The 27,539-nt window shown below is 37.6% G+C and overlaps 3 protein-coding genes across 3 annotated transcripts; all 3 read left to right on the forward strand.

Annotated features, from left to right (window-relative positions):
* The first annotated feature begins 523 nt into the window (after positions 1-523).
* Positions 524-27,539, forward strand: LOC131334295 (chaperone protein dnaJ GFA2, mitochondrial-like). Its single transcript, XM_058369230.1, has 19 exons — positions 524-548; positions 17,363-17,403; positions 17,578-17,671; positions 17,815-17,904; positions 18,658-18,743; positions 18,923-19,006; positions 19,089-19,127; positions 20,163-20,243; positions 22,591-22,644; positions 22,736-22,823; positions 23,008-23,072; positions 23,155-23,229; positions 24,142-24,214; positions 25,378-25,469; positions 25,595-25,666; positions 26,375-26,431; positions 26,603-26,651; positions 26,765-26,831; positions 27,104-27,539. Exons 2-19 carry the CDS (start codon positions 17,377-17,379, stop codon positions 27,198-27,200), a joined length of 1,290 nt encoding a protein of 429 aa, XP_058225213.1. The 5' UTR covers positions 524-548; positions 17,363-17,376; the 3' UTR covers positions 27,201-27,539.
* On the forward strand, positions 8,462-11,038 carry LOC131334296 (eugenol synthase 1-like). Its single transcript, XM_058369231.1, has 5 exons — positions 8,462-8,696; positions 9,258-9,392; positions 9,687-9,921; positions 10,244-10,447; positions 10,776-11,038. Exons 1-5 carry the CDS (start codon positions 8,499-8,501, stop codon positions 10,973-10,975), a joined length of 972 nt encoding a protein of 323 aa, XP_058225214.1. The 5' UTR covers positions 8,462-8,498; the 3' UTR covers positions 10,976-11,038.
* On the forward strand, positions 14,490-15,422 carry LOC131332582 (uncharacterized). The gene has a single exon (XM_058366884.1). It carries the CDS (start codon positions 14,490-14,492, stop codon positions 15,420-15,422), a length of 933 nt encoding a protein of 310 aa, XP_058222867.1.

A 27,539-nucleotide genomic window follows, 5' to 3' on the forward strand; every position in this document is an offset into this window, starting at 1 on the left:
TTTTATAATTGGGCTTGCATTAAGAAAGAATTTTTGCGACGATTAGAGTTTGTGGGCTTGATCTGTCATTTTTCTTGTATAATTTTTTTTTGATTTTATGTCGTATAATTTCGATACTATTGATTCTTTCATTTGTCAATTGTCATTGTGCAAAAAGTAACACGAATTAACCCTCAAATTTTCCGTACAGGAAATTCGGTGCGCCCATGTTTTGTCATCGAATTATTTACAACTTTTCAAAAAATATAAAATTGTAACTTTCGATCTAATGGCCGAAAATGTACAAGATCATAGGTAAATGTGATCTTAGAGACTTGAGCTCCACGAATTGCACCCCAAAAAATCCGACCTTTCCATTTCGACAGTGATCACTGGAACCTTCTAATATACTAACAGAAAACACCTCCTCCTTTCGTGGACCCCTGAAGTTATTTCTAGGGTTTAGTTAGGGTTTAATGGACTTGGATGCCCAGTAAGTAATTCCAACCATCCAAACAGCCCCCTCCCTCCATTCCTCTCTCTCCTTGTTCATTGAACCCCATAACGTCCCCAAACAGCTCCAATGGCCCCAGACTCGTATGCACCCCCCTCATCTCTCTCTCTCTCTGTACATTTAACTATCTGTGAATCAGTGAGTGTCAATTGTAACAATCGGTTTCTGGTCAATTATCGCAGATACATGAGTCGTTGTTGGAATTTGGGACTGATTCTTGTTCTTGTACTTCGATTTTTCCAGAAGCAGCCAACAATAATAGAAGCTGGTTGCCGCTCGGAGGGTTGAAGTCGAATTTTGGGGCCAGCACTCCGAGATCGATTCATGGCACTGGTATTTGTTTTATAGGTATTGCTATGTTGAGTTAATCTGGACCTATATATTTTCTTTGTTTGTTTCTATTTTCTTGTGAAACTAGGACCCTAGGATGTGGGGTTGATAAACGAACCAAAATGTTCGAGTTCAAGCTCATGTTCGACTGTTAAAAGCTCGTTAAGTTTTCAAACCAAATTCAAATAAACTATTGTTCGGCTTGTTCGACTAATGATGGTTAAAAACTTCAAGCTACTCGAGATTGGTTTGTGATCGGCTCAACTAAAACTCATTTGATATCAATTCGTCTCATAAACAAACCAAACTCGAATATATTTTTTAAAGCTCGTGAAGTTTTCCAATCAAGCTTGAACCATGAAATTCTCTGCCATCCAAATCAGTGCATAGACTATTATGGATTCAACCGATTCGATAGTGACAGGACGCCGGACCATCAAAATCTCTTGCTTCAATTAGACCAAGAACTCCACAAATTTCATTCCAACTGAAAAAGTTTCAGTCTTAAACTATAACTAAACCAATCCAAACCAAGCTAAGCAACAGCATTAAATGACTTAGGTCCAATCAACTGGGTCCTCTAAAAAGTAAACTCTTCTACCATACCCAATGCAATTACCAAAAACCAGTAACAATGACCTACAAATGTCTCAAAGTACAAACTGGGTAATCAAACATCAGGGAGATACCGAGGCCTTCTCCACAGCACCATGCTCTTCGACTATCCGGCGGAGCTCATCGTTACCCAGCTTCCTCGGTATGTTCCCGACGTACAACCTCCGCTCCGCCTCTGCCGTCACCGACGTCGTCTCTTCCGCGACGGCTGCAACCCTTCTGAGTCGTTTAGCGTTTGAACCCAGATGCAAAACTGGGAATTGAGTAGAAATTTGAGGGTGAAGATGGGATTTGAGGGTTGGGAGAGAGAGTTTCGAGGGCTGTGGTGGTTGGGTCGCGAGGTGCTTTGTGGGGTGGGGTTGGAGCAGATTGTGGGAGGGACAGAATGGAGGAGATTGTGGCCATTGTTAGGTGAGGTCTGTTTTAGAATAAGTAATTTGTAATTGTGTTTTGAATAATGTGCCACTGAATGGCAGAGATCTGTCTAAGGGAAATAATGTGCAGTATGGTGCACCATGTGTGTAATAACTAAGGAGCATGGCTCCCATGTATGGCTTTTATAATCTGTTAACGTGTAAGCCTTATATAAGGCACACTTGTACGCCTGTTATGTAGGTGAAGAAAAAACCAAAAAACAGGGTAAAACAGTCCCTTCCTTTTAGTCTCTCTCGTGCTATCCTCTCTCTCTTTAAAAAATTACTTATCTTGTCTTCCCTTGGCCTCATACACCAGTCGGTGTATCACCCAAAATTCACTTTGTCCTTCACCAAAAATCCACCTAAATATTTTGCACCCAACATATTTTTGGTATCAGAGCAAGGTTAGTGCTAGTGAAAATCAAATCATCAACGTTAAGGCATAAAATGAGAAAATCCTTGGTACCTCCCTTTTTGACATATAAAGATGGCTCACTAGGACTCCTGTGAAAACCATTTTGGATGAAATATTTGTCTATTTTACTGTTCCAAGCAAGCGGGGCCTGTTTTAAATCATAGAGTGCTTTTCGCAGTCGATAGACCATATTTTCTTTTTCTTTCACCATGTATCCATCAAGTTGATTCACGTACGCTTCTTTGTCTAGTTCACCATTAAGAAATGCTGATTTTACATCCAATTGGTAGATTGGCAACTCCAATTGGGCAGCCAACGCCAAGACTGTTCTGATGGTCTCCATCCGAGCAATTTGTGCGAATGTCTCGTTGAAGTCAACTCTTGGTTGTTGCGAGTAGCCTTTTGCAACAAGACGGGCTTTGTATTTTTGAATTGAGTTGTCTTCGTTGAGCTTGGTTTTAAAAATCCATTTCAGCCCGATCGAGTCTTTTTGCGGAGGACATTCAACAAGCTCCCATGTTTGATTTTTGACAATGGAAAAAATTTCTTCATCCTTTGCTTTTTTCCAAACTGCATTTTTTACTGCATCTTCAAAGTCTTGAGGCTCACAAGAGAAAAATGCAAAATTACATGCATCATAAACTTCTCTTAGTGGGCATACCTTCCTTATTGGTGATTCTGAATCACTTTCTTCAAATGGACTTTGCTGGAAATTTGGTGAATCCATTGGTGAAGCTGGACCGGTAGGAGAACTTGGCTTGCCTTCATCTGGTTCTTCAAAGCTTGGTTGTATAAAATTTTTGGCTTCCTAGGAGTTTTTGCTTTCCCATTCCCAAGCTTTCAATTCATCAAAGTGCACATCTCTGGAAGTCACCAACTTGTTGAGTTTTGGATCAAAAAGTCGATAGCCTATTGATTCATCACTATAGCCAATGAAAATGTACTTTTCTCTCTTTTCATCAAATTTCCCTGTTTTGAGAAGGAACATGAGAGTAGGCAATGCATCCAAAGACTTTTAAAAAATTTACCACCGGCTTGCGATTGTGCCAAGCTTCATAAGGAGTTTTGTTGATGACGGCTTTTGTTGGGGACCGATTGAGAATAACTGATGTGTTTACGGCTTTGGCCCAGAAATTATTAGGAAGGCCTTTTGCTTTGAGCATGTTCCGCGCCATCTCGACAATCGTACAGTTCTTCCTTTCAGCCACACCATTTTGTTGAGGAGTGTAACGGACTGTGAGCTGACGTTTGATTCCTTCATTGTTGTAGTGGCTTTTCTTTGGATAAGAATTCTCCTCCACGATCAGTTCTGAGGACTTTCAGGAGATGACCACTGCAGTGGGCCGAAATATCCACAATTTTGAAATGTCTAGAGGGGTCGCGTACCAATTTAATATTTGCTATGGACATGTCACTCTGTAGATCCATTTGCCCTCGATCCATATATGATAAATATTCAAAACCTCGATCCATATATGAGGCAGAAATTTCTCTTTTGTACGTTAAATTTTTTGAATATTTATGTGAAAACCCTTGTCCTTAGCATTGCTAACAAAGTGATTAAGCGAACATTTCAGTCCTTGTAAGAGGATATCGCACACAAACAAACAGACTAGTGCAGAAGAACCAAAGTAAAAAAATCATATGGAGGAAAAGGAAAAGAAATACAAGACCATTAACAACTTTGGAAGAACCGAAAAATAATGAATTTACGTTGCCAAAGAAGGATAATATGTTGGTAATCTAAATGTAATCTTCCAATTTGATCAAGCCGTCCTTGGGAATCAAACATCAACCTCTTATTTTAAGGGCATCTCCAACCCATATTCTATTCCTTCAAAAATTTCCTCCATGAACACAAGAAAACTCGAGGAGCTCGTAACTTATTAGGTGGCATTTTTCTAGTAAATATTTATGTCTGGTACTTTTTGGGGCTTTTTTTACTTTTAGTATTTTTTTTTTTAAAGTTTTTCGTCTCAAATTTTTAGAGTAATCATCAATCTTGACAAACAAATCTACAAAAGTACAAAAATGTATGGAGTTGAAAAAAGTTCATACGTATAAGACCAACATAGACAAAAGAGTGTAAATTCTGTCTGGATAAGGCGGAAAAGGGGGGGTTTTGGCCACCTCCGTGGGCCCTTTTCACGCATTTTTTGGGGTAATTCAAACCGTGCATCTTGTAGGGTTTGTAAAATAATGTATCCATGCAAAAAATCAGTTTGTCCAGACATTAATAGGTATGTCAAAAATTGAGTTTTTAGACAAAAAAAATGAACGGCTGTGGACAATTTAACTTAAAAAACAGTTCACAGATCTAGGCCATCCATTTTTTCGTCTAGAACTCAACGTTTGACATACCTATTAATATCCGGACAATCTGATTTTTTGCGTAAATACATTATTTTACAGACCCTACAAAATGGGCGGTTTAGATTACCCAAAAAAATACGTGAAGAGAGCCCACAAAGGGTGCTGGTGAAAAATCCATTATGTCCAGATGAGCCGGACAGAATTTAATCTCTAGACAAAAATACCACCTATTTGGTTATTTTTTCGTCTGTAGTGATTTTCTTTTACCTTTGATCATAATTTTTTACTTACAATATCTTTTAATCATTTGAAATAGTACGAGTGCACGCCTTTCACTCCAGGTCGCACTCTACGTGACTCCGCGTGTATAACGTGTTTCTGTGAGTCTTGCTCTACGACAAATGCTACAGCCTGCCAAGGCCTCGGGACTCTACAGCTCCGTTCCCGAAAGAAAAATAAATATTTATTTTTTAAAAAAATAATTTTAAGTTCAAAAATTATATGTTTATGCAAATAATTTTTCTATCAATACGGATATTGTTTGATAGAACTCATTGAAATCTTTAAAACGGTGCAAAAAAAAAAATTAAAAAATTATTTTTTATTTACATTATTTTTGAGTTTAAAAATATGAAAATAAGTATTTATTTTTTAAGAGATTGTTTTGGAATGAGACCTACGTGTATAACGTGTTTATGTGAATCTTTGCTTGAAATGGAGTTCTGTCACGCACTTCTCACTGTTCTCAGTCCTATATGCGGTCATTTTCTTCATGTGTTTATCCGACCGGCAGGCGGCAGCTACTTGAATTGGGGCCGTGTACAAGGGCTGTGCGGCAAACCCATCGATCAACGCCACGTCACCATAGCTCATTCAGCACGTTCAATTTTTCTCTCCCTCTCCGGTCACTTTTCTGACACTTTAGTTTAATTCTTTTAGACTATTTACATGTCAAAAATATCATTAAAAATTTAATTGTTTCGATTTTCAATCCAATTAAACCGGTGCGAAGATCGTAATTAAATTTTGTCTCTAGAGCTCTCATAATTTAATATCTTCTCTTTATATGGAATCCTATAGAGCAGAAACTTGATTATAAAAGCCTTAGATGCAAAATTTTATTATGACACTTTAGAATAATATAATCAGAAAAATAAAATTTTCGCACCAGTTCAAACGGATTAAAAATTTGAGCACTTAAGCTTTTAACTATATTTTTTAATATATAAACGGTCTAAAAAAATTAAGTGCTCCAGTTTTCAATTCGTTTGAACCGGTGTGAAGATCTTATTATTTTGATCATTTTATTCTAAAGGGTTATAATTAAATTTTATTTCTATGGCTCTCATAATTAAGTATCTATTCTTTATTTGGGACCCTATAGAGTAAGAACTTGATTATAAGAGTCCTAAAGACAAATTTTAATTATGACCCCTTAGAATAAAATGAAAACAATAAGATCTTCGCATGGGATCAAACGAATTAAAAATTTAAGCACTTAATTTTTTTAGACCGTTTATATATTAAAAAATATTGTTAGAAACTTAAGTGCTCCAATTCTTAATCCGTTTGAACTTGTGCAAAGATCTTATTATTCTGATCATATTATTCTAAATGGTCATAATTAAATTTTGTCTAGGACCCTTATAATCAAGTTTATGCTTTATAGGATCTTAAATAAAGAATAGATATTTAATTATAAGAGTTTTAGAGACAATTTAATTATAATTCTTAAAGATAAAATGATCAGAAAAATAAGATCTTCACACCGATTTAATTGGATTGAAAATTGAAATAATTAAAATTTTAATATATAAAATATTCTAAAAGAATTAAACTAAAGTGTGAGAAAAGTGACTAGAGAGGGAGAGAAGAATTCAATGTGCTGGATGAACCATGGTGACGTGGCGTTGATCAATGGGTTTGCCGCACAACCCTTGTGCACGGCAGGACCTTGTCGCCGTGTGCTATTTAATCTCATTTTGGCTTTATAGACAAACAAAAATGACTCTTTTAACACACTACTATACATATAGCCACCTTTCTTATGAACATCTCTATATATTTTGTATATTCAATTTCATCTATACAATAATTCTGCTGACACTACACAATAACTCCACCGACACTGCTTCACAAATTTTTTTTCAGTGCTGAGCGGGTATCATGTGGTGCCCGCTTGCGTATCCAAGCCGTCCATTAAGTGTTTAAACGGTTCAGATTTCAAGAGAGAAAAATGAGAGAGAAAGTGTTGAGGTGAGAGAAGAGAGAGGGTTTCAATCCGAACAGTCCAAAAATATATCGGACGGCTCGAATGCGCCGAAAGAGTACCATATAGGATATACTCGCTCAGCACTGAAAAATCACTCCTATTTCCCCCATACAGACGGACTCGGCGTCAAAGCACTGCAATCAGCAGTCATAGCAAACGACCCCGTTTGTGCCAAGTATGACAAAACCATTCACCTTTTGCTCCTCTCTCTCTCTCTCTCTCTCTCTTTCACAGATCATGTACACCAATAATTAAAATAAACCACCTCATGAACAATGCAAATTTTTGTTTTAGCTATCAATTCAATTTTTTATTTCACAATTACACCACCACTATCTATTTTACTTAACATAACACCAATTAAAATATAAATTTTTCTTCTTTTTAATTTGATTTAGATTGTTTATATTTTAAAAAATTAGGTGCTCCAATTTTAAATCCGCTTGAACCAATGTGAAAATCATATTTTTTAGATAATTTTATTCTAAAAATTCATAATTAATTTTTATTTCTAAGGCTCTCATAATTAAGTATCTGCTCTTTATTTGGAACCCTATAGAACATAAACTTAGTTATGAGAACCCTATAAAGAAAAATAAACCCTGTAGGATAAAATGATAAAAAAAATAATGATTTTCGCACCAGTTCAACCAGATTGAAAATTGGAGCACTTATTTTTTTTAGACCTCTTTATATATTAAAAAATTAAGTACTCTAATTTTTAATTTATTTGAACTGGTGCGAAGATTATATTTTTTTGATCATTTTAGCCTAAAGGGCCATAATTAATTTTTATCTCTAGGGCTCTCATAATTAAGTTTTTGCTTTATAGGGTCCCAAATAAAGAGCCGATACTTAATTATGAGAGCCTTAAAGACAAAAATTAATTATGACTTTTTAAGATAAAATGATCAAAAAATATGATCTTCACGTTGACTCAAGCGGTTTGAAAATTGGAACACCTAAATTTTTAATATATAAGTAGTCTAAATCAAATTACAAAGAAGAAAAATGTATGTTTTAATTGGTGTTAAATAAGATAGATGGTGTTGGTGTAATTGTGAAAGAAAAAATTGATATCTAAAACAAAAATATGCATTGTTTTTTTTTTTTTTTGACATGAAAATATGCATTGTTCATGATTTTGTTTTACCTATTTATTGATAAAGGTGTATATGCTCTAAGGGATAAAGAGTGAGACAGAGAATCAGAGCAAAAGATAAGAAACGGTGTCGTTTTCCTTTTGGCTGCTGTTTGCAGCGCTTTCAAAGCACGGCAGGGACGCCGAGTCCCAGACAGACACCACATCCATGCCTACCCCAGGTTTATTTCCTTGGTTTCATCTACTTGTATATATTTGTGATTCCGCTTCTGTAATGAAACAGATTATCTCTATTATAAAACAGAAGGGTGTGGAGACAAGTTGTTAGAACGATTTAGATTTATTTGATCCAAAGGCTGTAGTGCATCCTCCCACTTCCCGGTTAAGTGCCCATGGTTTTCACCTTAATCACACAACTGCCATCCCCTTCCAACCGAGATGCGTAGTGCCGTAGGCACGGGCTAACACTAGTTCAATATAAAGCTTTACTTCATTTCTCAATCTAAACTTACACAAAAAAACACAGGGGGGAGAGAGAGAGAATGGCAACTGGGTTGGGCAACATACTTGTATTTGGAGGGACGGGATATCTTGGTAAGCACGTAGTGAGAGCTAGCATTAAGATGGGGCACCCAACATATGTGTACGGGCGCCTGATCACTCCCAATAGCAACCCCTCCAACTCCTGCAAGGTGGCCCTACACAAGGAGTTTCAGTCGATGGGCGTTATACTCATCCAGGTACGTATATATACTTTACTCACTGGCTCACTGCATGTGATCATACTCCTAGCTATCAGGTGAGAAAATACTTTTAACAGCTAGCCGAGTATGTATATATAGGTTGCAAATTTATTCCTAATCCGCTGAAATCGACCTGCATGTGGCGTACATCTCTACTTTTATATCACACTTTGCTTAATTAATTAACATACGAAAGCCAAATCAATTTAATTAATTATCTTCTCGTATTCGTAAACCGTCCACGTAAATTAACATTCATTAATTGTCAAACATAGAGATAAGGAAATTTGCCTAAAAATCAATTCAATTCATACCACTCACTAAATTTTATGCTTATTACGCAATTTTCTTTATATTGATCATATATTTCTGGAGTAGTTGTGTGTGGACCTCACACATCTTTTGAATGTATGTCATGTGCATTTGTATGTGCAAATGTGTGTGGTTATATCATTTTTCATATTTCTGCCTGTAAAGCAATATGCACATTGCATACATCTCTTATCTCTATGTGGGTGTACTTTGTACTAGCTACTACTTGATTTGCTTGTTTTTCAGGGGGAATTGAGCGAGCACGGGAAGCTTGTTTCACTCATTAAACAAGTCGATATTGTCATCTCTGCAATTGGAACCCCTTATGTCATGGAACAACTTAGAATCATAGATGCCATCAAGGTTGCGGGAAACGTTAAGGTATACGTACCCATGTACTAAATATTATAGACGACAAGTTTAGTTATTTCGATAACTCAGGTATCCGGGTCCACACATGCGCATGCCTTGACTAATCCTAAGGGCTCAAGTTTATATGACATGTTTAGTTTGAAACTCAAGTTAACATATCAAGTAACACTTTGGTTTTACTATCAACAGACTCCATCGCAATTCGCGAGGTTTTCCAGCTACCCAAACAATCCTCGTAATTGATCGTAGTCCTACCTTAATTAATTAACATTCTGAAGTTTTTCTTTATCACCTCTCTTTCAGAGATTCATTCCATCAGACTTTGGTTGTGAAGAGGACCTAATAACTGCAGTACTTCCCCCATTTCAAGATTTCCTTGATAAAAAGAAGAAGATCAGAAGGGCTACGGAAGCAACTGGAGTCCCTTTTACATTTCTTTCATCAACTTGTTTTGCTGCATACTTCTTAAGTTTCTTGCTCCATCCGCATGACAAATATTCCGAGGAGCTTACCATTTATGGCACTGGTGAATCCAAGGGTAAGCAAATTAAACCCTTTATCTACAATCGAAAAAGCTATGGCCACGGGCCACCGATGGGTGGCGTACCAATTCTGCACCGACGGCCACGCGGGCCTCACTCCTGGTCTCACACAGAAAATCCGAGCTGTTCAATAATTTTAAAAAAAAAAAAAAAACCAGAATAGACCCGTGAAAAATCAGCTCAAAAGTACAAGGCCATAAAGCTTGCTTAATGTTTCAAAACAATGTTAGTGAAAAACATTTTGCCATGTCATATATAAGATTTTTCCATCGTACTACCTCTATCTAATACTTTTCCCCTCTATGTTTTTGCGTCTAGCTGTTTTTACTCGCGAAGAAGACATTGCCATCTACGCAATCAGAGCTGCAAATGACCCTAGAACATGCAATCGCACTGTACTCTTTCAGCCTTCAAAAAACATCTTGTCCCAATTGGAGTTGGTGTCACTGTGGGAGAAGAAAACCAGCCGCAGTTATAACAAGGTTTCTGTTAACGAGGAAGAGCTTGTGGAGCTCTCAGAGAGTAAGAATTAGTCAACAACGATATTTTTTTCCTCTGCTTCACCACTACATATGAATGTCCATCAATATGATGCCAAAGTTAATCATTTATAATATTAGCTAAAGGCAACCTAGTTTATCGATCTGCAACAATAACAATACTCATGAGGTCGCCATCGTATGTGCATTGTGTGGAGAAGCTAGGACCAGAGACAGACCTAACCTTTAGCTACCCATCGAAGGAGGGAATTAATAAAAAAATAACTGAGCTTCATACGAGCGATTTTCTAACTTTTCAATAATTTGCATCTGAAAAACTCTTAGATTGTTCATTTTTATATATTTTTCAGCATCACCACATCCGGAGAACGTACGAGCTGCCATAATCCACAGCATATTTGTGAAAGGGGACATGGCAAACTTTGAAATAAGGGAAGATGATCAGATGGAGGTCTCGAAGTTATATCCTGACGTCGAGTACACAACAGTAGATCAACTCCTCGATGATTTTGTGGTGAATCCCCCGGAGTTTCACTACATTGAACTTTGAGGAATTTTGTGGAATTCTTCATTTATCTCTAGAGATAAATTTTAGATGTCAACTATGATGTACTACCTTTTTTCCCCGGTCACATATTAGGAGGAACTAGGTCTATATTTATGGCGAAATAAAATGAGATGCGGGGTATATATCAGCACAATGTGTAGAATATTAACCGCATAACTGAATAAATTACAATCTTGCAACGGTGGTATTCGAACGCTAGACCGTCTTGTTTACAAATTGACGCCTTTTGAGATGTCATCATAACAATTTGAATCGGTCAATTTATATAGTTTGTTGAGTACGTTATTTGCCCAAAAAGTACTCAAGCTAATGGGACATTAAGAACACATCAAGAGATATGTATTTGCGTTACAGTTCATTTTATGAATAACTAACTGGCCATTCTTGAGAATATACATTGTTGGATTATATCGTTATCGTCTGACAAACTTGATTTTCTTCTTTAGTAAAGTGCTCGAGGAACTCTATAAAATGAACGGTTTGAATCTTGAACATCTTGTGAGGTCTTTTTGATCTGTAATTTCTGTAGTGCGTTTTTGTATTAAGAGATTCCAATTTCATAAAAACGAGTGGCTCTCTAGCTCTTTATTGTAGCTACCAAACCTCTCACTTCATCACTCCAAGATTCTAATACTCCAGTTATTTTATGGCCCATCGAATTTGACTAAGTATCCAAAGAACAACATATGCCATATTTAGTTAAATTCTCAAAGGTGTAAGAATTAAATATTTTTTCGATAATTACATTCATTTTGTACCAGTCCCGTCAAACAAAGAAGCCATAAAAGCTACTAGAGCACTGAATGTCTATTTGAAAATGTTAGCTAGCACTATTTACTTCTATCACTATACAAGGTTGCTCCGGTTGCAGATCTGGAGTCAAGTCTTATAAAAAATAAGAATTGATTATTTGCTTTGTTGCTGATATCTCTACCATGAACTGTTTTTCAATATTTGGTCGATCTCATAAAGATTTTTGTAGACATATACAATATAACATCTTGTAACAAATCACTCGAATCAAAAGAAAAAAAAAAAAAATTCTTCATCTCTCTTTTCTTTTCCCTTTTTAACTCTGACAAGACAATTTTTAAAATATTTATTTTGGAGGACAGAGAAAAAAATTGATGAGCATTGAGGAAGAATTTTACTATAATTGAGCTAGCACTAAGAAAGAATTTTTGTGACGATTAGAGTTCGTGGGTTTGATCCGTCATTTTTCTTGTATTTTTATTTTTTGATTTTATGTCGCATAACTTCGGTAAAAAAGATGATTGCCACGTGAATGACCAATGATCATCTGAAGAGAATCGCATTCAAATGCCATAATGTATCATCATGTCAAGATATTAAATGAGTAGCAGATACTTGGAACAACCGATGAACATCTATCTCTCCAGATTTTGCCAAGTCACCTCGTTTGTTTGGTCGAGCAATGACAGTAAGTCATTTATCTTTACAATCTTTTGCACATCTCTTTCGCAAGTAATCGTGATCCCATCGAACTTCGTTGTGGGCTCTGCCACTGCCTCTGAGAGAGCATACATGTAACTAAACAGATGTACCCATAGATGTGTTACTATCAATTTCCTTATCACTCCGTCCCATTTTGGTTGCACTTGTCTGCATCGAATTACTCTTAGCCACTACGAATTACTCTTGGCTGCATCGAATTACTTTTGGCCGCATTAAATTACACTTGGCCTCTACGAATTGCACTTGGCCGCATCGAATTGCATTTGGCCGCATCGAATTGCATTTGGCCGCTACAAATTATACTTGGCCGCATCTAATTACTCTTGGCCGCATCGAATTGCATTTGGCCGCATCGAATTACACTTGGCCGCATCGAATTACACACAGACCCTTATAAACATCAATCTCATGATCTCCTTGATAAAAAGAAAAGATTAGAAGGGCTACAGAAGCAACTGGAATCCCTTTCACATTTCTTTAATTCTTTCATCAACTTGTTTTGGTGCATTTTTAAGTTTCTTGCACCATCCACATGACAAATATTCTGACGAGCTTACCATTTATGGCACTGGCGAATCCAAGGGTAAGCAAATTAAACCCTTTATCTACAATAGAAAAAACTATGGCCACCGACGGGTAGCTTACCCATTCTACAGTGACAGCCACATACGGAATTTCAAAACAATGTTAGCGAAAAACATTTTGCTGTGATTAAGATTTTGTACTGAGAAAAGATTATTCCATTGTACTACCTCTATATTATCTAATATTTCTCCCTCTATATTTTTGCGTCTAGCTGTTTTTACTCGCGAAGAAGACATTGCCATCTACGCAATCAAAGCTGCAAATGACCCGAGGACTTGCAATCGCACTGTACTCTTCCAGCCTTCAAAAAATATCTTGTCCCAATTGGAGTTGGTGTCACTGGGAGAAGAAAACCAGCCGCAGTTATAACAAGGTTTTTGTTTACGAGGAAGAGCTTGTGGAGCTCTCAGAGAGTAAGAATTAGTCAACAAACGATATTTTTTTCCTCTGCTTCACCACTATTTATATGAATGTCCGTTAATATTTTTTTTAGAACAGCAAAGAAAGAATTTTATTAATCACATGTAACGGGTACGATGATTGAAAGGAGCAGAAGAAAGAACAAAAACGACATCACAACGAGAGGGAAAACATATCCCAACAAGATTTACACCTAACCCTCCCGACAATCATATGCTACGCGAGCCCAAAAGAAGATTACAAGGTGATAAGGAATCAACCTAAAAGGCAACAAGTAACAGCAAAATAGGAAATGATGCCAAAGTTTATCATTTATTAGCTGAAGGCAACCTAGTTTATCTATCTACACCAATAACAATACTCATGAGGTCGCCATTGATGTACGTATGTGCAATGGGAAGGAACTAGAGATAGACTTAACCCTTAGCTACCCATCGAAGGAGGGAATAAAGAAATAACTGAGCTTCATGCGATTTTCTAACTTTTCCAATTTGCATCTGAAAAACTTTTAAATTGTTCGTTTTTATTTTGCAGCATCACTACATCCGGAGAACATACGAGCGGCCATGCATAATCCACAGCATATTTGTGAAAGGGGACATGGCAAACTTTGAAATAGGGGAAGATGAGATGGAGGTCTCAAAATTATATCCTGACGTCGAGTACACAAACAGTAGATCAACTTTTGGATGATTTTGTGGCGAATCCCCCAGAGTTTCACTACGTTGAACTTCGAGGAATTTTGTGGTTCTTCATTTATCTCTAGAGATAAATTTTAGATGTCAACTATGATGTACTCCGTACTACTTTTTTTTCCCGGTAACATGTTAGGAGAAACTAGGTCTATATTTATAGCGAAATACAATGAGATGTTGAGTGTAAATCAGCACAATGTGTAAAATATGAACCATATTAACGGAAGTCACGGGATATACTTGGCAACAAATATTTTAGTATCAATCACATATGTTAGAATCAGTAAAATTTCCTAATTGATTGTAATCTTTTTCTATATATGTGCTTGTATTCTGTCAATGAGATTAATGAGAAACAGAGAGATATTCATCACAAATTATTCTCTTATCATGGTGTCAAAGCATGGTTTACATTCTTGTTCTTCCTTCTCCACGTAAATCAATCTCACCACAAACTGGAAGAAGACGACAATCTCAACCTGTTGTCCATCTTTCCCGACATGGCTGACGCTCAAGAAAAGGTTCAGAAATTAATTTCTGACCTTTCCTCTCCCTATTTTCTGCACTCCGCTGATCATCCTCACACCCCTTTCGTTGATATTGCATTGACCCACACCAACTATGGGTCTTGGAGCCGTGCTGTTACCATGGCCCTTTGTGCAAAAAACAAACTATGCTTCATCGACAACTCATTGCCAAACCCGACTGATCCAGACATTCAAACCCTTTGGAAACGAGTATCAACAATGGTTCTCTCATGGATGCTCAATAGCATCAGCAACACCATCACGCCTAGTTTGGCCAGTTGCCCCATGACTCGTCGCTCGACTACTGGTTACTTTGTTACCCTTGGTGGCAGCCCTAATTCCTGGCGTACTAAAAAGCAGAGTGTTGTCTCACGCTCCTCTGCCGAAGCTGAATATCGGGCCATGGCTTCCACCACTTGCGAGTTATTGTGGCTTCATACTTTACTATGCAACTTAGCGGTCCATATATCAACCCCAATCCAGCTATATTGTGACAATCAGGCCGCCATGCATATCGCTCGGAATCCCGTTTTTCATGAGCGTTCCAAACACATTGAAATAGACTGTCACCTCGTTCATGAGAGGGTCCAACAAGGTCTTCTTCAACTTCATCACATTGCTTCCACTGACCAATTAACCGATATTTTCACTAAAGCTTTGGGTGTCGACCACTTTCGTCTTCTCACGTTCAAGCTGGGCATTACGTCCCTCCATGCTCCACCTTGAGGGGGAGTATTAACGGAAGTCACGGGATATACTTGGCAACAAATATTTTAGTATCAATCACATATGTTAGAATCAGTAAAATTTCCTAATTGATTGTAATCTTTTTCTATATATGTGCTTGTATTCTGTCAATGAGATTAATGAGAAACAGAGAGATATTCATCACAAATTATTCTCTTATCAAACCACTTAATGCATAATTACAATCTTGCACCCGCAATATTCGAACGCTAGACCGTCTTGCTTTGTTGCTTATATCTCTACTTTGAACTGTTTTTCAATATTTGGTCTCATAAAGATTTTCGTAGACAAAAATAATAGTAACGTCCTGTAACAAATCTCTCGAATCAAAAGAAAAAAAATAATGATTTTTTTCTTCATCTCTCTTTTCTTTGCCCTTTTGAACTCTCTGACAAGAAAATTTAAAAAATAATTATTTTGGAGGACAGAGAAAAAATTAATGAGCCTTGGGGAAGAATTTTATACGATTGAGGAAAGAAATTTTGTGACGATTAGAATTCGTGGGCTTTTTTTTTTTTAATGGCAAAATAGTATTTTATTAGGGGGAGAGGAAAGTTATCAAACCAAAAATTGGAACCAATGCAAAGGGACGAACCCAATGCAACACCTCTGAAGGCTTAAAAGTCTAGATATACAATAAATAAAATAGAAAATCCTAAGGGCCTACAAGCCCAAATACAACAATGAAAATTCAACCTATAAAAAAACCCTTAACCTAATCCAACAGTCGCCTCCTCCCGCCACAAATAGAGCCGCCACCACCACCACCAATTCACCACCGACATCCACCAAGCCACCACAGGCAATCCACGGTAAGAAAATTGAAGCCAGCAAACCCAAACTGTCGCGGAAGCTGCACCAAGCCGTTAGGTGAGAATCAGGCCTCCTAACAACGGCCACGGCGGAAGCCAATGCCGACCGCTCCATCCGAACCCGAAAGGACCCTACCCGTTAAGCAAAAATCAAAGGACCTAGCAAAAATCAGAGGACCCAGCAGCACACCTCCGATTGGGAACACCAGGGCCGACTAACGGAAAAAAAAGGGCAAGGGAAAGGGGGTAAAAAAAAAACAAATCTGAGACGGAGAAGACGAGGAAACAGAGCCTTACCAAACGAAACGGATCTTACCAAAACCGCTACTCGGCGACCGAGAAACCCTAACGAATGATCCGTCGCCGGAAATCACCACGCAAAGCAGCTGCCGAAGATAATAGGTTTTAGAGAGAGAGAGGGAGAAGAAGGGCCGTCTCGTTTTTTTTTTTTTCTAGAGTTCGTGGGCTTGCTGAGTCATTATTCTTATACTCTATATTTTTTTATTTTATGTCGTGCAATTTCGGTAATATATTGATTTTTTGATTGACAATTGTCGATCATATAAAGACTAACACGAATTAACCCTCAAATTTTCCACAACGGAAAGGGAAAATGACGGCTAAGGATGTATTTTGATAATTAATATTCGTCAAGTATATTTTAATATTAACAAATATTTTTAATATATTTTTAACGGATATTAATTATCAAAATATGTCCTGAATGTGCCCCATGTTTTGGAGTGTTTTTTGCCATCGAATTACTATTTATTACTTCTTCATTAATAGTACTCCGTAGTACATAAAATTGTAACTTTCGATCTAACGGTGGAAAATGTATAGGAACGAAAGTACAGATTACTCCTATAATTGAATTGACTTGAGCTCCACGAACTCCACTCCCAAAAATCCGACATTTCCATTTCAACAGTGATCACTGGGACCTTCTAAATAATACTGCTGTAGTAACGGAAAACACCTCACTCCTCCTTTCCTGGACCCCTGAAGTTATTTCTAGGGTTTAGTTAGGGTTTAAACAACTCCTCTCTCTCTCTCTCTCCCCTTGGCCCTTGTGATCATTGAACCCCATAACGTCCCCAAACAGCTCCCAAACAGCTCCAATGGCCCGCTCCAATGGCGCCAGACTCGTATGCACCTCCCCATCTCTCTCTCTCTCTCTCTCTCTCTCTCTCTCTCTCTCTCTCTCTCTCTCTCTCTATATATATATATATATATATATATATATGTATGTATATGCATTAATACATATATCTATCTGTAAATGTCAATTGTAACAATCAGTTTCTGGTCAATTATCGCAGATATATGAGTCGTTGTTGCGAGTGGGATACAGGTCCGGCGTCTTCAATCAGCCCAGGGTCTTTTCAAGTTGGAATTATAGGAATGGTATTCGAGGTTGAGACTTTGTTTTCGAATTGCACCCTTTCTTTTATTGTTTATCTTGGTTAATTTGTGGCAAAGGTGTGAGCTTTTTTTTTTTCCCACCATTCTGTTGGAATTTGGGACTGATTCTTGTTCTTGTACTTCGATTTTTCCAGAAGCAGCCAACAATAATAGAAGCTGGTTGCCACTCGGAGTGTTGAAGTCGAATTTGGGGGCCGGCACTCCAAGATCGATTCATGGCACTGGTATTTGTTTATAGGTTATGCTATGTTAAGTTAATCTGGACCTATTGTCGTTTGTTTCTTATTTCTTGTGAAACTAGGACCCTAGGATGTAGGGTTGATAAACGAACCAAAATGCTCGAGTTCAAGCTCATGTTTGGCTATTAAAAGCTCGTTTGATATCGGTTTGTTACATAAGCATACCAAGCTTGAACATCTTTTTGAAGTTTGTTAAGCTTTCAAACCAAGCTCGAACAAGCTACTGTTCGGCTCGTTCGACTGGTGATGGTTAAAAACTTCTAGCTACTTGAGATTGGTTTGTGATCGGCTCAACTAAAACTCATTTGACATCAATTCGTCTCATAAACAAGCCAAACTCGAATATATTTTTTAAAGCTCGTGAAATTTTCAAACCAAGCTTGAACAGTCAGCTGTTCAGGTCTTTTGGTCTCCGTTTATCAGCTCTACTGGGACATGAGACAAAGCATTTTCCCTTTTTCCTGTTACTGAATTATTGCCAAGGGCCTACGTAAAACACCTGAAAGGCATAATAAGACAAGACTGTTTTGACATGATTGAGGTAAGAATCAGTAAGATACTCCTCAGAAACGAAGAATGTGGTCAACATAACATGACAGTTGTGCCAGCAACATTGCAACAACATTCTTCAGGGCGTGGAATCACTCTCATTTTACTTATTTAATTTTTGTTCTTGGAGATTCTATGGGATGCTGAAGCATATCGTAGTTGACTCTCTGCTGACTTCTTCCTGATCAGCATTTACGGCAGCAAGAGATTACTATGACGTACTTGGGGTAAATAACAATGCAAATGCATCTGAAATCAAGAAAGCTTATTATGGGGTACGTATATGCCTTATCCCCTGCTTTGACAATTCTTGTCGATTTTTTTTAAATATGCTATCTTTTTTCGCTTATCGCATATGGACGGAAACAGTCACATTCACTTCCAAAGGATTTCCGCCCCCCCAACCAACCTCTTGTTTTATATGTCTTTATGTCATATTGTCATAATTGTCCAGCTTGCAAAGCAGTTGCATCCAGATACAAATAAAAATGACCCTGAAGCTGAAAAGAAGTTTCAAGAAGTCCAAAAGGCATACGAGGTTTGCACTAGTTCAGCAAGTTTTCAACACTCAATCTCTGCGTTGTGTACATGGCATGACAAAGCTGTTAGTTTTGTTGTAGGTTTTGAAGGATGAAGAAAAACGTGCAAAATATGACCAGGTTTCACAATAAACTTTTTTTCTATGTAGTATTTGATCAGGAAAAGTAATGTTTGTTTAAAAGTTAATTTATTTACCATGGAATCCATATGGTAAGGATTGCTTGATGCAGTAGTTGTTCAATTCTATATTGCCTTGTATTACCTTACAATAAACATGGTTCATAAAGCTCCGTCAAGGCATGAACTTTTCATCTTTTCATAGTTTAAATCCGAGGGTCTAGGCTTGGGATCCACTTGGTTTTTCAACTGGTTCACCTTAGATCAAACAACTTACTTAACTGACACTGATGTTTTATAGTATTACCATTTCCATCTTTCCAAGCCTTAATCTAATTGTACTAGCAGCCCAAGTGAGGGAAGGTTTCAGTTACTTTTTGGAAAATGACTAATTTAGTTTGAAATACCGTGTTTGTGGGATAATGAGTAGTGGAAGGGGATACAAATTGGTTTCAAAACCGTTAAGCTGGGTTGAGGTCCGAAGCCCAATTCACCATTTAAATCAAGTCTCACTGTGATAGTCCCTTCTTCATCCCAAAGGAACCATAGGAGTGAATGTGTAATTTTGTATGCCTATATAATCCAAAAAAAAAAGACTTAAAAAACTTAAGAACACATTCTATTGTTATGATGAAGAAGTAAGAATAACGTCCATCATGCTACTTCCCTATGTTTGCATTCTATTATATGCTGACGCTTTTTATGCATCGGTAGATATCTTTAATATGTTGCATATGCTTGTCGTGCTTGTATTCCTGTCTGTTAGTTAAACTTCAGGACAGCTATATGGCTAACCAAAAAAAAAAAAAGGTTTTTGGTTCATTATGCTCTTTTGGTGGAAAACGTCAATTGAAGTTTGCATTTTAATAATGAAATGACGGTGTATGTTTGTTCCCATCAAAAGCTCGGGTACTGCAATGTACTTTGTTAACTGTGTACATATTTGAATGCTTTATCTTTTATGCTTTTCATTGTTAGTTTATTAAATTTCTCTCAGTTATTTTGTACTTATGCTGCTCATATGGATAATCTTGTAGCTTGGCCATGATGCATTCGAGGAAAATGATGATGGAAGTGGCAAGGGTGGATGGGGCCCTGACGTCGAAAACATTTGGGATGTAAGGAAGATTTTTTGCCTGTGTTCAAAAATATTTTAATGCAGAATTGTCGTGGCTTCTCTCTACCTGTGAAAATTTGAGTATCTTTCATCTTTATGTCATCAAAAGAATACAGAAATGCCAATTTTGAAAAATATTGGCCTCTTTGCCCATTCAAATAACAAAAAGGTCATATCCGCTAAGCTTTCAGCTGCTGATTGTTCCCCTATCATTGATAAGGTCACTACCAAGATTACCAATATGGCTAACAGGAACCTTTCTTATGCCGGGACTGGGAGGCTTGAAATCAACTAAGCATATCTGTTTAGTATGCAAGTTTCTGGTCTATGCACTTGTTATGAATCACATTGAGCCGCTTCTTAGTAACTTCCTATGGTCAGGTTCTGAGAAGTATGAGCATTCTCATAAAGTTGCATGGCATGTTGTTTGTACTCCTATAAAAGAAGGTGGCCTTGGTCTTAGGAGAATTGTCAATTGGAGTCATGGCATGTTGTTTCTAGGCAGAACACGTCATGGGTCAAATGGAGTTGTAAATTTGTAATCAAGCGTAACTGCTGCTGGACTATGGGTTTGCCATCCTCTTGTTCTTGGACTTGGAGGAAGCTCCTTAATCTCAGGGATAATTCTAGGCCTTTTATCAAATACATTATTGGAGATGGTTCGTCTACCTTTTCTGGCTTTTTTACCAGCACCTGCTGGTCTTTCTACGACAAATAATGGACCTGGCCTTTCCATCTCTACCTGCTCCCTCCTTTCAACCGATGCTTCAGATTCAGTAATTTGGAGCATCTCTCACTCCTCTAGGTCCCATGTATCAGCTACTTGGAATGCTCTTAGGGCTCAGTATCTATTTGTCATTTGGCACTTATTGGTATGGTTCCCTAAGTATATTCCTAGACACAACTTTATTCTTCTTTGTATGGTTGTTGAAGGTAAGTTTAGAACCAAGGATAAACTTGGCAGCTTGGAGGTTATTTCTAATCCTTATTTTCGCCCTCTGCAATCAGGATGATGAAACTCTGCACCATCTCTTCTTTGAGTGCTCCTTTTCCCCTTATGTTTGGCTGCTTATTTCTCAGCTCTGTTGTGTTCCGATGGGCCCTAATCGTGATCTCAAAAAGTATCTTGGTTCTGTTCTAATTTCAACGGAAAAAGCTTCCCTAATGTTCTTAGTTGGCTAGCTAGTTTGGGCTGCTGCAATCTATTTCTTTTGGTTGGAGAGGAATGCCCGTAAAATTTGAGTTTAGGGTCAACAGCCTCTCTTCTTTGTAAAAAATGGCTGATTCTTCGTTTTATTTTCTCTAGGTAGCCTGTAGTTTTTTTGTATAGACTTTTCTTTGCCTTGGTTGTTCTGTTGTGGGATGGGGAACTCCCTCTTGAATTCTGTTCTTTCTAATAGAGCTCTTAGAGTCTCAGTTACCAAAAAACGAAAAAATTAGCACAAAGATGAAAAATAAGGTACAGGATCTCTAATTCTCGTGAACACTGTTGCCTGGAGTTCTACGGCATCTTCTTTACCAGCTGATGAGTTTTGGATGAGTTTTCAGTGAAAATTAGCAGTATTTACCTTTACCCTGACTTTGACATGTAACACAGATGCTATTCGACCTACTCTTTTTCTATCCGTGTTAGCACTTCGTATAGACATTATGATGGTGTACATAGCACCACTACATCCCCATGTAAGGCCATGCCGTGAGACAATTTAAGCTCATGCACTATTTCTTCCTTGCAATAAAGAACTCAGCTGTTGCCCTGGTGATCATTCTCAGAGTACCAATTTCTTTCCTAATATTGGTTGGTGTACAATTTCTATAACAATTAGTTTGTGACATCATCTGATTATACAACACATCCATATTGACTTTGGTTTTCTACCACTTGTGGGATTTCAGTTTTTAAGCAAAACAGGGTATGGGTGTTATTGTCTGGAAAGTTGGATAAAGATGATAATGCTTGATAATAATGTTATTGGGTCGAATTCTTTTCCTGCATTTGACCTGCATGCCAATGGTGTAGCTGGCATAGAATTTCCTTCTAAATTTGTTTCTTCCAAATTCAATATTTCAATTCGGGGATGCCTATTTTCCTTTTTCTACCCCATTTCCAATTACGGAGTGCCTTCCAAATTCATATCGCTGTCAGCTTCTTTCTATTGGTTTAGTGCTTTTGTTGTCTATGGTCGAGGACTCTAGTGTTCCTAAATTAGTTTCTATGTATGACGAATTTACTATCTACACAATTGTGCTTTTCCCCCTTCTCGCTGGGCTTCTTAGAGTTCTCTTTATATTATATTTTCAACTTCTGAAGTTTAATTGTCTCTTTCCATATGCATGTTGTGGATCAGATCTTCCCCGGGTTCCGCCCAATCTTTGATAGGGATGGTGGCAAAGATGTCAAGGTTCTTATCGTATCCATCAGTCTTGGTTATTCTTTTGTGTACTATAGCTTGTTCTTCGACAAATCTTTTGTTTTACTTTCATCCTGTATAGGTTGCAGTTGAATTGTCCTTTATGGAAGCTGTTCAGGGATGCAACAAGACTTTAACGTTTCAAGCTGATTTGCCTTGTGATACTTGTGGTATGTGCCTATTCTCTGGGCTTGACATCCCTGCAGTTATATTTCTGTCATTAGGCCTTTTAGCTCTTTTCATTTGTAACTTTATTTACTCTTCCTTTGTTTTGACACAGAGTTTATTTTGTATCATCCCCAACCTGAAAGTGCTAATTATCAATTTATTTACTTATTTGCTTGAAATTTTCAGGTGGAGCTGGTGTTCCTCCTGGAACCAGGCCTGAAACTTGCAGGACCTGTAGAGGCTCAGGGATGGTCTGTTTACTTATGGCTGTGTACGATATTGTCGACATGGTAAACTCACCCTAGATAATATGTTGTTTTTGCATGGTTTCAGATAAACAAAGTAACTGGCCCATTCAGGATCCAGGTTACTTGCTCTTCTTGTCGAGGAACCGGGAAAATTGTTAAGGTAAGTCGTAAAGTTGGCATCATGATCATGATTTGGAACAAGAGTCATTGTAACATAGCTAATGGGTCAGTAATCTTTCCAATACCTAGGTGGTTGTTTTTTTGATAGGCAATACTTAGGTTGTTTATCATATCATTCCTGTTGACTTCAGAGAGACACTTGTATTCATCAGGGCTGTAATAGTTGCATGAGCGTAGAAGTTATAAAGGACGTCATAATGCAAGAAGGATATTTGGACTTATGAAGAAATCAAAAGAAAATTTGCAACATGGGAATCGGAGTGGATTCAAATACCATGTGTGGTCTGAGAGGAATTCAAGAGTCTCTAGAATTGGTAACAGAGAACATAGTGTCTTGTTGAGATGTATTGAAATGACAAGGATATTACGGATAAAAAAAAATTAGTACTTTGAGGGCTGTGGATAATGCATAGAATCTTGGAACCTTTCCCAAGGATTCTGGATAGTAGCAGGAGCAAGTGAAGGTCCGCTGAGGTTTTGTTTCTCTTCCTGGTTTGTTCTTTCCTTCTATGTGCTGAGGATTGCTGTGGATCCGGGACTTTTGCCTCTGTAGTGGCTTGTATTCTGTTGTCTTTCTGATATGAAATCAACATACCCCCCACAAAAACATATGAAAGCATGGCAGTCAGTTTTCTGAGTCTCTGTATCAGATAACTGCTTGATCCTTTATCAAGCTTCAAACCCGTCGATCATAGCTGGTCTTTGGTATGTTGAAACCTTTTACTGGAAGCCCTTTTTCGGTTTCTTATACTTTAGACATCGTTCCTATAAATTATACACTGGTGGCATTCCTCAGTTAAGCTACCTTTTGAAGTATGTTGGTTGTGGTTTCTAAATTTGTTTGTATCTTAGAATTCATTAGCTATGTACCAATGTTATGGTTCAAATGCAGAATTTTTGCAAGTCCTGTAATGGGGACAAAACAGTGAGAGGACCAAAGACTATCAAGCTGGATATCATGCCAGGTACTTTGAATATTTGAAGGGAAATGATGCCTTGGTTGTGGAGGCCTCTTTACTGTTGCCAATATGTCTCTGTTTTTAATGTGTTCAACAAATCAGAGAACTAGACTTCTTCCCTTTGGGGTGTATTTCTTTCCAAGATGTCTTTTGGTGTGTAAATCTAGTATGCATGTGAATTATTAGGCAAAATATATGTTCAAGAACTGCCTTAATACTGTGAGCCCAATTTGTGTTTTGCTAACTTATCATTTCATTTTCGTTTCCATGGATTTAAAATAGAACAGTAATGGAAAGAACCAACGCAATATGTCAGCGTTGTTCATCTGTTGGACCTGTGTGGCCCAGTATTCGTGGTTATTCACCTCTGCGGCGAGACAGGTTATTGACCTCCTCATGGATATAGGATGGAGATTAGTTGGATTTTGGTGGGTCCACCATGACCCAGCTAATGCCTCACTTGGTCGGCATTCTATGGGTCCATGATGGGGTAAAGAATGATATGCATCATTTTATCCTAGCCTTTGTAACATGGAACACTTCGTCCAGAGTTCATGTACCAGTGACAGATGCTTTTCAGACACTTACACTCTCTGGACACGTCTGGCACTCAAATCCGAATTATCCTATGTTTTGTGAACGTTTTTTGTTTGGACACTCCAGAGGGAAACTAAAAAAATGCTTCAGGCACTCGCAGGACATGTCGGGGGTGTTAAACGAAACCGTTAAGATTCCTATTAAAGCTTAAAAAAGTCTTTCTTCTTTGTGTGACGTGATAATGTGTAGAATATAAAGGCACATAGATGATGAAACACAATTTTTTGGAATACTTTTGTGAATGATGTGATGATAATTAAGATTTAAGGTGTTTATGATGTTACATATTTAGAATTAGAGCCTTTTTCTTCTTTCATATAATTGAATATATTAGATAAATATTGTTTACAACTTGTGTGTCCTCCAGTTTTTTGACATTTGCGATGTCAGAGTGTCAGTGTCCATGTCGGTGCCTCAAAGATCCTAGCCAATTAGGGGTCCCTTTCGAGCACTTTCAAGTTAAGAAGGGCTGGGCAATGAATGTTGTTTTTGGCTTGTCTTCATTTTATTTACGCCTTTGTACTTGTTTACCTCATAAATGGTCCTGGACTTCTGTTTCTTGTCTTCTGCAGGAGTAGATGATAATGATACTATAAGGGCTTATGGGAGCGGTGGAGCAGATCCTGATGGCAATCAACCTGGTGATCTGTATGTTACTATCAAGGTACCTTCCATAAGTTGTACTGCATTTATTACTGTTTCTACGTCTTTGATATACTATAGTTATGGTGCATAAGAATTTATCCAAATATTTTCCTATAAAATAATTTGTACCAATTTTCTATCCAGGTCAGAGAAGACCCTGTTTTTCGAAGAGAAGGGTCAGACATTCATGTTGATGCTGTGCTGAGCATCCCTCAGGTAATTACAATTGACATGATTGTGTACTGAGTACCCTCAGGTAATTACATGATACTGTAATGAGTATCCCTCAGGTAATTACTTGTCTATTCTTTTTGACCACAAAAGGTAATATAGGGATTGCATGACTCATGATATTTCATTGAAGTTTACCGGAAGTAAATACATTTTAAAGTTTTTTGTGCCTTCGAATATTTATTGCAATTATTCTTTTTGACCTGAGACGTTAGCCATCTTAGGGTGCATTGTTTGGTGGGAGTAAGCACTCGGTTACTGAAGTTACAATAGCTTACCCCCATGGTTCCTATTGCAGTCATTTGCTGTGCCTTGAATATCCTGCCATTTTGAAGTAAAAGAAGAAGGACCTGGGTCTTTAGGTGATTATCAGTAAGATTTAAGACAAATGAAATCTGATTTAAAATGGACTACACTACAATAAGGATACCTCATTTACCTACTTGATTTCTGTAAAAGGAGGTTGTTTGAGTCATTACTGTTGAGCACTTGTATTTGTTCCATACTTTGCTGGAAGAATAAAAACGGTGACGAGTTATTGTTAGTTCTTACAAGGATTTGAAGAAGTAATTTCATCTGTTTGTCCCAAGTTTGATGCCTTTCTGCCTTCTTTATTTACCAAAACTTCTTTAATTCCATTTGTAGACTTATTTTTCTTTCAATGAATGGATGTCTGTGTATCTCTTTTTGCAGGCCACTTTAGGAGGAACCATCCAGGTCCCAACTTTGATGGGAGATGTTGTTGTTAAGGTCTGGCTTCCACTCCTAACTGTGTTTGTTGGTAATATAGGCAGTAGTTACCAATCTGAAATGTCTGGACAATGCTCCTTATTTTCTTGCCAAAGCACCTTCCAACGAAGTTTTGGTCGTTGGTCACTGTTATGCTTAAGTGGTGTGCTGATGTTGGCCTTTGGTTTGCAGGTCCGCCCTGGAACCCAACCTGGTCAGAAGGTGGTTTTGAAGCAAAAAGGTGAAAGCAATTAGCTACCTGTACAATTTCCCACTTCATTTTACGTTTTCGTAGTTTTAATTGCAAAGCTAAAGGCACATGTTCTTCCTTTATATTTGCCCTTTTTTTGACAGGCATAAAGACAAGGAACTCTTACTCGTTTGGGGATCAATATGTGCACTTCATTGTCAGCATCCCAACGTAGGTTCTCTCTTAGCTATTGTCGTTAACAGTAGGGTTCATACCTGCTTTACTGCGTTTTTCAAGAATTTTACAAATGGTGCCGCATTGGTGATTAGAGGTGTAGTATTTAGTTGCCTTTTTGCCTTGAGAGAGAGCATGACCCTTTAAAATTGAATCGATAGAGGTGTAGCATTCCGGTTAATTATTTTAAGTTGAAGTTACCATGCTTAACTATTTCACCCTTTGGTAAAGTATCATGCTTAACAAATCGATGAGGGGATTCTGTGCAGGAATTTGAGTCCAAGACAGCGTGAACTAATTGAAGAGTTAGCCAAAGAAGAACAAGGGGAATATAATAAGGGTGCTGCCGCTGGGGCATCTGCTTAAATTCAATAAGAGGACACTGCTTCGTGACCCCAATTTCATCACTGAAGGAAGATGGAAGAAAGTAGATTTATTTTTCCAACTCTATATTCCTTGAGGCTTGAGCTTGGCAATTTTGTTTGATTAATTTTTAGGTTTAGCTTTGTCCTTGTGTGTTCAAGCTCCACAAATCTTTACTCCTCATAGAAGGATCGTATACTATCAATGGCTGGAATCTGGACCAGGTTACTCAGGCAGCACATTATTGTTATGTACATATATCCCTATAGCATTTATTAAGAATTGCACTCTATTTACGTTGGCAATGAGATGATAAATGAATTGCATTCTATTTATTAAAAA

Source organism: Rhododendron vialii, chromosome 7a (genome assembly GCF_030253575.1).
Source record: "Rhododendron vialii isolate Sample 1 chromosome 7a, ASM3025357v1".
NCBI classification, from domain to species: Eukaryota; Viridiplantae; Streptophyta; class Magnoliopsida; order Ericales; family Ericaceae; genus Rhododendron; species Rhododendron vialii.